Source organism: Diabrotica undecimpunctata, chromosome 2, assembly GCF_040954645.1.
Source record: "Diabrotica undecimpunctata isolate CICGRU chromosome 2, icDiaUnde3, whole genome shotgun sequence".
NCBI lineage: Eukaryota > Metazoa > Arthropoda > Insecta > Coleoptera > Chrysomelidae > Diabrotica > Diabrotica undecimpunctata.
Window position 1 is genome coordinate 55,888,364 of NC_092804.1, and position 13,008 is coordinate 55,901,371.

At 30.6% G+C, this 13,008-nt stretch overlaps 1 protein-coding gene across 1 annotated transcript; it reads right to left on the reverse strand.

Annotated features, from left to right (window-relative positions):
* Nucleotides 1–1,282: 1,282 nt before the first annotated feature.
* On the reverse strand, nt 1,283–11,197 carry Mpcp1 (Mitochondrial phosphate carrier protein 1). The gene is made up of 5 exons (XM_072522918.1): nt 11,041–11,197; nt 9,676–9,896; nt 4,901–5,320; nt 4,470–4,846; nt 1,283–1,556 (listed from the first exon to the last, which is right to left on the reverse strand). Exons 2-5 carry the CDS (start codon nt 9,872–9,874, stop codon nt 1,479–1,481), a joined length of 1,074 nt encoding a protein of 357 aa, XP_072379019.1. The 5' UTR covers nt 9,875–9,896; nt 11,041–11,197; the 3' UTR covers nt 1,283–1,478.
* Nucleotides 11,198–13,008: the final 1,811 nt, after the last annotated feature.

Genomic DNA, 13,008 nt, shown 5'->3' on the forward strand with positions numbered 1-13,008 from the left:
TTTCAAATCAAAATATTCCGAAAACGGTACACAGTATCAAGTTTTACCAAGAGTACCTTTTTCGTGTAAAATTGAATTAAGTTTACTTGAAATTTTGATTAATAATTATACTCTTACAAAAGTTATATTGACTAATACTTAGTACGATCCGTGTAACTAGCGCCCTCTATGAGAATCAGATATAAAAACAAATTCATAAGATGTATCAGCTTCCAAAACATATTCGTATAAAATTTCATTACAATGTTGCCAGTAGTTTCGGCAAAATCGTAAAAAATACAAAAAATTTTTTTCTTCAACGCCCTGTATCTTGAAAACGGATGGCGTTACAAAAATTTTTTACTAAGCAAACCCTAATTATTTTTCAGTTTTTTACCTACCCTAGAGATGGGGTTACCTTTTTTTTGAAACACCCTGTATAATAGAGTAATAGCAGAAGTTCAAGTGAATGAAAAAGACCTGAAAGTGTTGAAATGCAAAAAGGGATAAAGCAAAGAGATAGATTGAGTTCACTTTTATTTATAATAATAATGGACAGGGCATTAAAAAACACCAGAAGATGAACAAAAAAATTTCTCCAAAGCATCATTTTCATTGCATTTATTCTGTTTTTACTATTGTCTGAATTTGGTGCCCACAGGTTGTTGACTTGGACACTATTATAGGCCTTTCGGAGATCCATGAATACAATGGGGTAAACCACCATCCCCACTCTGTGACTGCGGACAACCACGAACCATCTGTCACATTACAGAACAGTGTCCCACAAGATCATATCATGGCAGGTCAGACGATTTCCTAATGGCTACTCCAGAGTCGATAGACTATATAAATAAGTTAGATGTTCGTTTGTAAACATATATGTATTATGTTTTATACAAAATATATGTGAATTTAAATGTAAATGTGTCAAGTGCCATACAATAAATAAATAAAAATAGGGTAAAGGATAGAGCACGACCCTGCCCAGCTCTAGAGTATCTTTAGTTATTCATTTTTTATTATTTATTTTCAATCCAATTATTTCTTTCCACGTCATCATTTTTGTTCACAAAATTTCCTGACACACGAATAGAATGCAAAAAGTTTCATTGAGATCCATCCCACTGCAAAAATTTGGTAGGTTTTTTGCTTCATTGCATCGCCTACATGGTTGGAATATGTCTACCAAGAAAAATAATATAAACAGTTTTTGTAAAAGTATGCCACCTTTTCTTTAACTTTCAATGAATTATGTTAACGCTGTATATTTTTATAAGTAGTTTTAAAAATAAAAATGCAATTTATTAACGGAGTTTCAATTGTATATTGATGATTATCTATTTACAATCTAAAATATCGGACATAACTGGTATTAACTTAAAAATATCAAAATTCGCAAAGTTGATGACAATCAATAACTATAACGAACTAATGGAAATACTGTGATTTCTTTTTTCTGGAAATAAAGTCATAAATTACGTTAATAAATTAATTCTCTAGTTTTTGCCTTCCAATTTCTTTTTTAATGATTCTGGCATTTCTGGTGGTGGTGGTCGTGGCATTCTCATGGCAACCTAGAAAATTAAAAAAGTTTTCAAAATCCACAACATTCTTACTTATCAAATGTTTATTTAAAGAAATATTATCAAAATTAATGACCTCTCAACTAATCAATTATTAAGTTGATAAAAGATATTAAATGTTGACATAAAAATTAAATGTTGACAAAAAATCTTATAATTCCTTCCGCATGATGATATAGAGAAATAGAAAATGTACCAAACTATGACAATGACATCTAATAAAACAAAAGTGGATGTTACATATACTCCAAATTTTTATAAATTATTAAGTAAACTATCATGAGATATTAATGAAAATATGCTTAAAAAAATCACTAAATCACAAGACTTGGGCTTTTTTACTGAAAAAAACAGTCTTCACAATGGAAGGGCCCATCCAAGCATCCATGTTGTCATTTTTTTTATTATGAATATGTTGGGCACCATCAATGCGGAGTGGTAAGATAATCAACAAAGAAATAAGACACAGTGAGAAAAAAGTCCCACTTTTGAACAAGCAACTAGTGTTTTTCTCATCACGATAATCAATAAGCATATTCATCAAACCTTGTGCAGCAGTTTTTGGCAAAACACGAGGTTATACAAGTCGCACCTCGCCACACAGTCCCGGCATAGCACACTGCGACTGTTTTGTCAAAGTTTCAATAATGTAAAGATGATTCAATCGAATGACTTGAGCAGATGGAAGTTTATGATGGATGACAAAGAATAAAGCAGTATTAAGATGGAGAGTAATAATACGAGCATACTATAGAAAAGTCACTTAAAATTTGATTTCATGTATAGTGCCTCTACTATTCGCTTATACGCATTTCGTCCTAGCAGGACTCATCAGAACGACTTGGTAGAAGCGCTGAACGTGAAATCAAATCTTTTCCGTCATAGGAAGTAATAATAAAATAAGTTCCGTCATAGGAAGTAATAAGTTCTTGCCTAGATGAATCAATATGTCATGGATTGCAATTTTAGATTCTCCATGTTGGTCCATTTATCATCTGTTTTTTTTAAAAATTGTAAAAGGCACAGATTTAGGCAATAATCTGAATTTTGGTTTTGAACACTAAGAAATCTTCGGTTTTCTACTTTTTGTTTTTACCAGCATACTAATTTTAAATTAACAACTAAAAATGAGAGTCTAAATCTGAAAAACGATTTAATAAACTGAAAAATATTAATACATTCCTAGTAACGTTATTATCAAATGATTGTCTCAAAAAATATCAGTGACTTGTTTGAACCAAAAAGTTCCTAATAAATTTCAAATAAAAACAAAATTGTATTGTAGAAATAAATATTAGACTTACAATCTATTTTATTTGAACCTACGACAACTGGTTTTGAACACTTAAATTTCTTATTGATCTTCAATCTCCGGAAATGTTAACTTAAATTATGCTGGTTCAAGGTTAAAAAGGTGCGTACTGAACGCTCATTTATGGTATGATGCTGGTGGATGGTTTTTATCTTACTACATATAGAAAAATGTGGGATATGTCTTGAGGAGAGAAGCAACCTAGTCTTGGGTATAATTAAGAAAATTCATTGATGTTTGTGTGACTATAAGTGATGTATTTAGATAATTATTTTTATTTATTCTAAAGGTATAGAGGAAATAAAATTGTTATTAAATGATACTGATGTAATATGGCTTACTGAATGGAGATGTTCAGGATATGACTAGTATCCAATGTGGTTTAATAAAAGAAGGATAATTGAGTGTAGCCATTTATTTTTGTATATGCTGAATACTGAGTAAGGTTGTTGGAATAAAATAGGAGCAGACACAAAATGAACAAAAAAATAAAAAATGGAGAACAAGACACTACACAAAATTAAATTTTAAAATTTACACTACACTTGGAAGTGTTTGTTTAAAACGAAAAAGAGACTGTTAATCAGATATTTGAAACAACTTTTTTTATGTACTCCATTTAAAGAGGAAAAATTACTGCCATGTTGACTCCTTAAATGGCGTACATAAAAAAGTAGTTTCAGATATCAGATTAACAGCCTCTTCCTTTTAAACAAACGCCCCAAAATGTAGTGCAAATTTTAAAATTAATTTTGTGTAGTGGCTTATAGTGTGTGACCCTGTTTCTATGTCTTTGTTCGTTTTGCGCCTGTTCCTATTTTATACCAACAGACTTACAATTCTATTTAGTATCCAGCATATACAAAAATAAGTGGCTACACTCAATCATCCTTCCTTTATAAAATCACTTTGGATACCAGTCATATCCTGAATATCTCCATTCAGTAAGCCATATTAAATCAGTGTCATTTAATAAAAAAATTTCACTAAATAAATAACACAAATTTCAAAAATATACCTCTAGACTAAATAAAAATAATTTTCTAAATACAACATCACTTATAGTCAGACAAACAATGACATCAATCAATTTTAATAAGATAATGACCATCAACCAGCATCACAGCATAAATGAGCATTCAGTATGCACCTTTTTACTACTATCCTTGGACCAGCATCATTTTAAGTTAACCTTTTTAGAGACCTGAAGATCAACAGGAAATTTTAGTGTTTAGAAACCAGTCATCCAAATATCTATCAAATAAAATAAATTGTGAGTAAGTCTAATATTTATTTCTACAACCCAGTTGAAACGCTCATATGTGCAACCCATTCATCATTTAAAAACAAAATTGTTACCAATAATTTCTTTGTGAAGTTTAGTGCATATTTTCTCAACTGCATTAAAAGGCACTTTGTATTAAAAAAAAATATAGTAAGGTATCATCAAAATGGAAATGTAATTATTATGCTTCCTTATAAAAGCTAAACTCACAGTCTGTGATTCAATATCTTTAAACAGTTTTTTTTAATGAAATATCAAATTAAAATAAACTAAAGATGATAACTATCTTATCAATTGTAGTACTAACCTTGAAGGCGTCATAGATGAACCACTGCAAAGCAGTTAATGTACCAATCATGACAATCCTAGGTGTTAATCCCTTCCATAATCCAGCCATTCCCAATTTCTTAGCTGCATCAAGAGCAGTTGATCCCTTTTCTTGGTTCAATTTACTGACAACAGTATCAGCAGGATGTGATACAATAGCACAGAATACACCTGCAATGTAACCAGCAGCAAATGTAACAACCAATTGTTCACCTTTAGTGCAATCGGCACGTGGTTTAGGTACTACATATTTGTAGAGAAGTTCAACTGTACGCTCAAAGCATGCAAATTTCATCATGGTGTATGGGATTTGTCTCATCCACAAAGGAACAAGTGATTTGTAGAATCCATTAAGACCTAAAAATTAATATATAGTAATTGGACGAAATAAGTCTTTACAGAAGATCATACCTTCTTCTTTGTAAATTTTAGGCCATGCTTCACGGAGAGTGTTAGCAAATCCAGGTGTGGTTTGGATTTTGACTTTAGCAGCTTCCATGGGTGATAAGGCAATATCAGCAAAGAATTCAGCAGTGGCTGAAGCAGACAAGTACAACCAAGTTCTGTAGAGGTAGGCATTTTCCTCACCAATCATATCACCATAGATTACTTTGAAAACTTCATAAAGACCGAATTTGCAAAGACCTTGAGCTGAATAACCAAAGAAGGTAGGGGCCCAACCTTTAGCTAAACCTCTGGTACCATCTTCTTTAAGAGTTACTTTAAAACCATTAAATACACTTTTGTATTTAACAGGATCTACTTGGATACGGCATTTTACTAAATCAAGTGGTACTACAGCTGTATGAGTAATACCACATGAGAGGATACCTGTAAATAAAAAAATCTAATTAATATTGGTCTATAAAGATTATAATATAGGTATTAGTAAATATGATTTTTTTTACAAACAAATAAATAAATACAATAAACACTGATTTGGTTATTATTATTGTAGTATTGAATATAATAATCAAAAGAGGCTATAAGAAGTCATTATTCATTTTTTTTAAAGCTCATTTGCAAGCTTTACAATATTTATAATATTTTTAATAGAGTCTAAGTATCAGCTACAATTTTTTTAGAATATGTTAAGAATCCATGAGTAGTTTTAAAGGGGTAGTGGAAGAAGTATAAAAATTTATCAGTCATAGGATGAAAAAATCTATAGTAAAAATGTTGTAATATGTATATTACAATTTTTGACAAATTGTTGTTAATAAATCATAGAAATATAATAATTCCAATGAAAGACAAAACCCAAAACTACACCTATGAAATATTCATTTTAAAATTAATTAAATCCTATAAAAATTAAATTCTAAAATGAATTAAACTTTTAAAAAGAGAATCATAAACAATTCCTTTGTTACAATAACATCAGTTAGGAAAACAACACAATAAAGATGTTGGTATAAAACATTTTGTTAATCTGAAAAGCAAAAACAATTACTATAACCACTTAAAACAAGAAAATGTAGTTTTACAATGAGTCTGAAGTCATGAAAAGGAATATATTAAGCTTAATAATTTTAAATGTCTAATATATTCATTCAAACTAGTTGAGAAAACTATCATTTATATATTCGTTAATGTGCACATTAACCCTCCTTCCCACGGGTGGGGTCCATCAGGACAGCTATAAACCAAATTGCTTAATTTTTTCAATTTTTTTTTTTGTATTTTTTTCCTACACTCGGTGTACCTTTTAATGGCAATGAATAGTACACTTTAGCATAATTTGGTGAAATTGTATGAATTCCTTCAATTGCTACCTGTAAAAGTGTCCTGACAAACCCCACCCGTGAGTGGGCGTTTCTTGTTTTTGTGCTATGGCTTGGCTAACATTGCAGCTATAAATGCATTTATTACATACTAAGATTCAATAATACGAATGCAGAATTTCGGTCTTCTCGTCAATTGTTTCTGAAGTCTTTAGTAATTGCGGTAGTCCAGAAAAAAATGAAAATACAAGCACCAAAATATGCGTATACCGAGAACAACACGGTTACTTGCTACAAAATTTTCTGGAATTGAGCAAACGACGAGGGATGACCCAGCCCCAGGAAAACGGGGATGTGTAAGTATTGTAAAAAAAAGAAAAACTAGATATTTTTGCCAATTGTGTAAAAACTGGTTTTGTATGGAACATATATAAGTGTGTTGTGCTGATTGTGTAGAAACAAAATTAACATTATTTAATGTTTCCCCTCTATTTTCTGTTTCAAATTTTAATTTTGGATATTTAGTTTTTACTTGTATTGCTGTAAGTATATAGAGTAATAATGTTCTTTTTTTATATTTTTCTTTTGTATTTTGCTGTTCATAATTTTTTTAATAAACTCTTGTAAAAAAATAATGGTGTTAGTTATTTAGCAGTAAACTATACCAATACATATTGATACACATATATGTACATTTAGGTAGTACAACGTTATATCAGTAAGTTTCCTTAAAAATATTTAAAAAAAAAAATTTTTTTAATGAGAAATGGATGTTTAAAATTTGGTCCTGATAGACCCCACCCGTGGATTTGTGTCACAAGAAAGTCACCCGTGGAAAGGAGGGTTAATAAAATATGCTTCCACCAAGTTAAGATATAGTGAAGTTTCCAATATAGAAATTGAAGATGACTATCTTTTTTAAATAGATTTTTGAACAAAGACATACAGAAAAGTCTTCCTTTTGATTCTACAGTCCAATGTGGGTGGTGACCTACTCAAGAACTTTATGACATCAGCTATTTGGAAGACTTGTTTTGTTTCAGAATCATCAACTGTAAATCAATGACATCCTAACAACTTCTAGATGTAAATTTTTCTTCTCTGCTGTGGGCAATTTTGTATTGTTTTCTGCTCATACACTAGTGTATTTTCAAATTGTCAATTACAATTCACAAATAAGTTAATTTCAGTAATTACAAAAAAATATATGGCAATTTTATGAAGAGTTACTGATTACACTCATGCTCCAGAAGGATACCTTCAATTGTTTTCTTTTTTCATGGTGAATTTGATTTATTCAAACAATAACGAAGAATCAACCATGGAAAAAGAAAACAATTCACTGCTTTTTCTGCATGTGTTAATTACAAAAGAGGATACAGGATATGCAACCAAAATTAAAAAGGATAGGAAAGAAGTACAATATCACAATGACTTTAAAAACAAACAACACACACAGATCTATCCTGTGATAGATAGATAGATGAACCAAACTAAACAATGACAAGAAGAGATCAAAGAACTGCATCTATAATATACCCTGTGAATGCAACAACTTATATGCGGGAGAAACGGCAAGGCCTTTTAGGTGTCCAGACTCCACAAGAGAGTAGATAAGACTCCCTATAAAGACAGCCTCTGAGTATTTATTCTGACACTTTATGGACAATTTCAGCATTTCTAGCTATCCTGAGCATGAAATATACATCAAAAACAGGGACTTCCATAGATATGCAAACATGTCTGGGACAATGAATATAAAGTAAAACGAAAAATTGCTTCAATAATCATCCCAGCAGCTAAAGAAGCAGCTCTCATACCAATTAATGAAAAAAAAAATGTGTAGCAAACCCATCGGCAGAATGTAGCAAGCTTTGGTTGACAATACTAAAAGAACAAATCAACAACAAGAATATACCAACAATAGCAGACTACGAAAGTTTGAGACATGTGGTTCACAATCGTATACAATATATTATATGCAACACACAACACACAAACACAATACATGAGAGCATAATGAACTTATACATGCAATAATCAGAATTTGATATCCCAAGGGCACAAAATCCACACTCAGATTTTTTCAGCCAAATACCTAAAGTTTATTCGTTTACCAAATTCCCATCAGTAAACATGAGCACATGTTGATATTCGCCTTCTCATTCGTCAAGAGGCTATAAAAATTAATTTATTACCGTAAGCAAGACATATTCTCATGTTACAGATCCTAACTTGCCATCATTTTAAATTCAAATTGTATCGTGTTGATTTTTAAGTTAATATATTGTGTTATATTTATGTTATAGTTATTGTTAAGTTATTTACTGGTCGTGTTATTTTTTAGAGTTTAGTTTAATTGTGATATAATGATTAAATTTCAAGAAATTCTTACACTAATAGTTTCAAAAGTAAATATTTTTAAAAATCATATGATACATAGGTCGTACATCAGTACGACCCTGTTTGGCTTACACGTGGTTATGTTGATGATTGGGAATTTGGAGAATGAATAGGGTTTAGCTGTTGCATTCAACACTGTTGCCAAGTAAGTAAACTGTCAATTTTGAAAAGACATAACCCCCTCAACAACTTTGGTGGTTATACTCTTTTCACACAATTCTTAAATAAAAGGAAAAAGACAGTTAAGATTTGATTTCATGTACACTGTACTTGAAATCAAATCTTAAGTGTCTTTTTCCTTTTATTCCGATATACTCTGTACGAGTACAAGAAACCAATTCGTTAAGGATTTTTGCTTAGTTGAGGAGATATGTTGTGGAATGAAATTTTTAGATTCCCCATGTCTCTAATAACATCTTTATCAGTGTCTGTTTCGCCTTGCAATTTTTAGAAGATACAGATTAAAGCAAAAATCTGAATTTGGTTTCGAAAATTAGTTTATGGATTTTAATTCTTAAATAATCTTTCTTGAAAATGATTTCTGAAGTGGAAAGCGAAACATCAAATTTTTAGTTAAAATGTAATTATCATTACAATCAATTGTGGCTTAATCCCATATAAACACAATATTACCTTAAAACTGGTAAAGCATAAATAGATGAAATAACTGAAATTAGCTTTATTTCACTCTATACAGTGTTAGATAAAGGAAATTAAGAAAATAAAATCATGATTTAGAAGCTCTAGTAGATAAATATACAAATAAATTAAATTGAAACAACATATATTCTCTATTCAACAAATTACACCCTGGCAGAAACACTACAAATCAAAATTTTGGGTACCTAAAAATGTTGGGTTTGAGGGTGTAAACAAAAAAAACTTAATGAAAAAATGTAGGTTGTTTCATTGTGATTATAGTAGATTTTATCACATTTCATACATTTATTACACTTTTGTTTACATATTTTTTTAGATTCTTTGACGCAAAAAAATTATTTATATAAATAACATTAATATATCAATGTATTTTCATTTAAATATCAATAAATCACTTACCTCCTAGACCACAAAGAGCAAAGTAGTGTGCTGATCCAAATTCACAACTGTCACCTTCAGCAGCAGCAGCTGCTGCAATTTGTCTTCCAGCTACCAATGATTTTACTAATCCTCTTGGTGAGTCGTCAACTGGTTGTGGTATAGTTTGGTTTTCAGGTAAAGCCTGGCAAGAGGCCTTGTTAAAGAAGGCAGAAAACATCTTTGGTCTTGGAAATTCGGTCCTATAACAAAGCTTTTTATTGGGATGTACTAGCATAAAGTAAACTTAAAATATAAATCACACAATGGTTGTAATTAATGTTTTCTCTTACTTTATTTTAATTCCTTCAGAGCATTATACAATTTGGAATATGAATACAGTGTAATCCTTTTAATCAGCTGACACCAGAACACATTACAGTTTGTTCAATGCAGAAAGGACCACTTTTCTTAAACTCTAAACTAATATATTTACTATCCAGTATCTATATGACCAACTTAATATAATATATCCCGTTAAGCAAATTGTAATTTGGTATTTGTGTCAAAAAAGAAAACCTATACAGAAAGGATAAAGCTGTGAGAAAAAAGAAGTGGCAAAAGACGAGGGAAGCCATAAGAATTTTATAAATCATGAAAAAGATAAATATGTCATCTAATACTGTAATGAAATCTTGACAATGATATTGATCAGATCTTAAGAAACAGATCATCAGATCTTAATAAACATATAATACATATTAGCAATAACAAAAAGGCATTGCATTAAAATAATATATAAAGCAACAATGTTTTACTTTAAAATATTTAAATTTAAAAATATGTGCATATGTTGCAGGTATACTTAGAAAATAGTTCCAGTTGCCTCAGGCTGGTTAAAAGGAAACACTGTAATTCTTAGCCACTTTTATGGCTTTACTTGTATGTCTTTATAATTTATATCTATAAATATTGATGGATTATTACTTTATTGCATCTATAGATATCTAAGTCATATAACTTATTTTTATTGTAGATAATGTCATTATAACAAAAAATTCAATGTTGTAAATTTCAATCAATTTTTGACGTATTACATAACCTAAATATCTGCAAAATTATAAAACTGCTTTACTCTTTACTACTACTATAAATCATTAACCAAACAAGCAATTCGACATCCAAATTTATTTTATTTGAGGAAACCTACAAAATATGTGTACGTTTCCAATAAATGCAATACAACTTTTGTTACATAAGCACAAAGTTATAATTAGTAAAGTGGTTCAAAGATCAAATTTGTTTTCCAGCCCGATTAATCGCTGCAGTGGGAAAAACAAAATCCATGAAATAGAACGATATTCATTCAATCTAATACATTAAAACTTTAAAAAAATGTCAACTTACCTTCGATAGTTATGGCCGACTCACAGCAAAAGGTGGCTGCTTGTAAAATGGATTTTTAGCATACGCGACTGCGCATACTTTTGTTCTAGAGGGTAGCACGTGGTCTTTGATCACTATTCAAGGGCGTGTCAAACTCAAACGAAAATAATTCTTCAAGGATTTTCAACATGAAAAGTGCATTTCAATCTTTGATAAAAAAAAATTTCCACGTAAAAATTAAAGTCGAATTAAATTTCGCGCCCATTTCTACTCTTTATTTGCCGTAACTTATTTCGTCATCAGCTACACAGAAAATTTTTGAATTTTTCATATTGCAAAAATAAAAAATGTATTATGTATATTGTATATACTTTTTTTCTCTGAAGTCTGCTATATACACGGTGTCCCAACGAAAATGTATACCAACTACCCAAAAAAAAATTGAAAAATAAATTTATACAAAGATTCAACAACCAGTCGCGTTTAACATTGAGAGGAACCAATTTTTGTACAAGAATAACTCTGACAGCTTTCTTTACTTATTGGATGATGGTTGTATATTACTCACAAAATTTTAAATAGGTTGAGGGCTCAAATGACCCATAATTTGGAAAGGATTTTCATTATTTACACAACTGTTTTTTATTTTTTTTAATCAATTAATAAGTTACCAACAAAAAATCGCGTTTTAAAGTTTGTACCCCCATCGGAAATTTGTATTTCCCTAAAATTCGGCAAATTAAATGTTTTGACAAAAATCCAAAAACCGGTTAACTTTTATTTATCGGGAGGAACCCATTTTTTATGCAAAAATAATTCTTTCAAATTTAATTATGTGCTGGGGTTTCAATCGCCTTATGGCAAAAATAATCAAGTGACCTATAATTTGGCAGTGAATTTTAGTAATTATATAGCCGTTTTTATTTTTTTTTTAATAAATCTGCTGTTTACTTACAAATGAGGTTTAAAATTTTTCGGGCTTTGCAACTCCCAGCACAGGGTTAAAATTGAAAGAATTATTATTGCATAAAAAATTGTCCTCGATATAAAAATTGACCGGTTTTTGGATTTTTGTGAAAACATTTTGCCGAGTTTCAGCAGGTACAAATCTTCATTGTGACACCGTGTATAAGTTTTCCGCTAAAATCAGATTATGTGGTTCTGGATGCCTAGGGCTCTTGTATTAAAGTGACATCGAATCTACTCAAGTAACAGTAGGTTCTGCCGAAGTTGCCTTACTATTTGTGATTATTGAGACCTATTTATGTCAGAGACAGTTAAGTTTGGAGTCGCCTCTCAGCTCGTTCCCTTTAGATTTGTATTTAAGTATAGACGTCGAAGAGTCACCAATTTCTTAGTCTTCCTGTAGGCCATCTCTTTTGGTCTCAGTGTCCATTTTATTCTTACGGGATGGGAGAAAATGTAGACAAGCATGAAGTACGCCTGTAACGTTCCAATGTTATAACACTGAACAACGTTATAATCTCCAGAATTCGCCATAAGCGATGTTATCTGCACAAGCAAGTGGAGCTTCTTCATAGATAAGTTTTTGAAGCATATCTTCCAATCTAAAATATCCAAGATAAACTAAATCCAAGATAACTAAAACACCTCCTGGAGCAGATGGAGCAAAAAACAATGGATGACTGACGAAATCTTGAGACTAATGGAAAAGAGATGAAAACAGAAAAATAAAAAAACCTGAAGAATACAACAAAATGAATAATGAAATCAGAAGGAAAATTCGTAATGAAAAAGCAAAATGGTGCAACAGCAAAGGTTCTAAAACAGAAGACCTGCAGAAACGGAATGACACGTTTAATATGTACCAAATGTGCAAGAAATAATATAGGTCAACTGCAGTCTACTTGATAAACAAGGAAATATTATAGTCATTGAATAAGACAAACTGAAGAGAAGAATATATATTGAGAACTGTTTGATGACGAAAGAAAAGATATTGAAATGGAAAATATATCGACTGAGCCA

What these genes read in the sequence shown, in the direction of transcription:
- Mpcp1 (XM_072522918.1), bottom strand. Translation starts at nt 9,874, where the DNA reads ATGTTTTCTGCCTTCTTTAACAAGGCCTCTTGCCAGGCTTTACCTGAA. An exon ending in TAAAATTTACAAAGAAGAAG is followed by an intron (nt 4,847 to 4,900) that starts GTATGATCTTCT and finishes ATTAATTTTTAG; the next exon opens with GTCTTAATGGATTCTACAAA. An exon ending in TCATCTATGACGCCTTCAAG is followed by an intron (nt 1,557 to 4,469) that starts GTTAGTACTACA and finishes TTAATTTTCTAG; the next exon opens with GTTGCCATGAGAATGCCACG.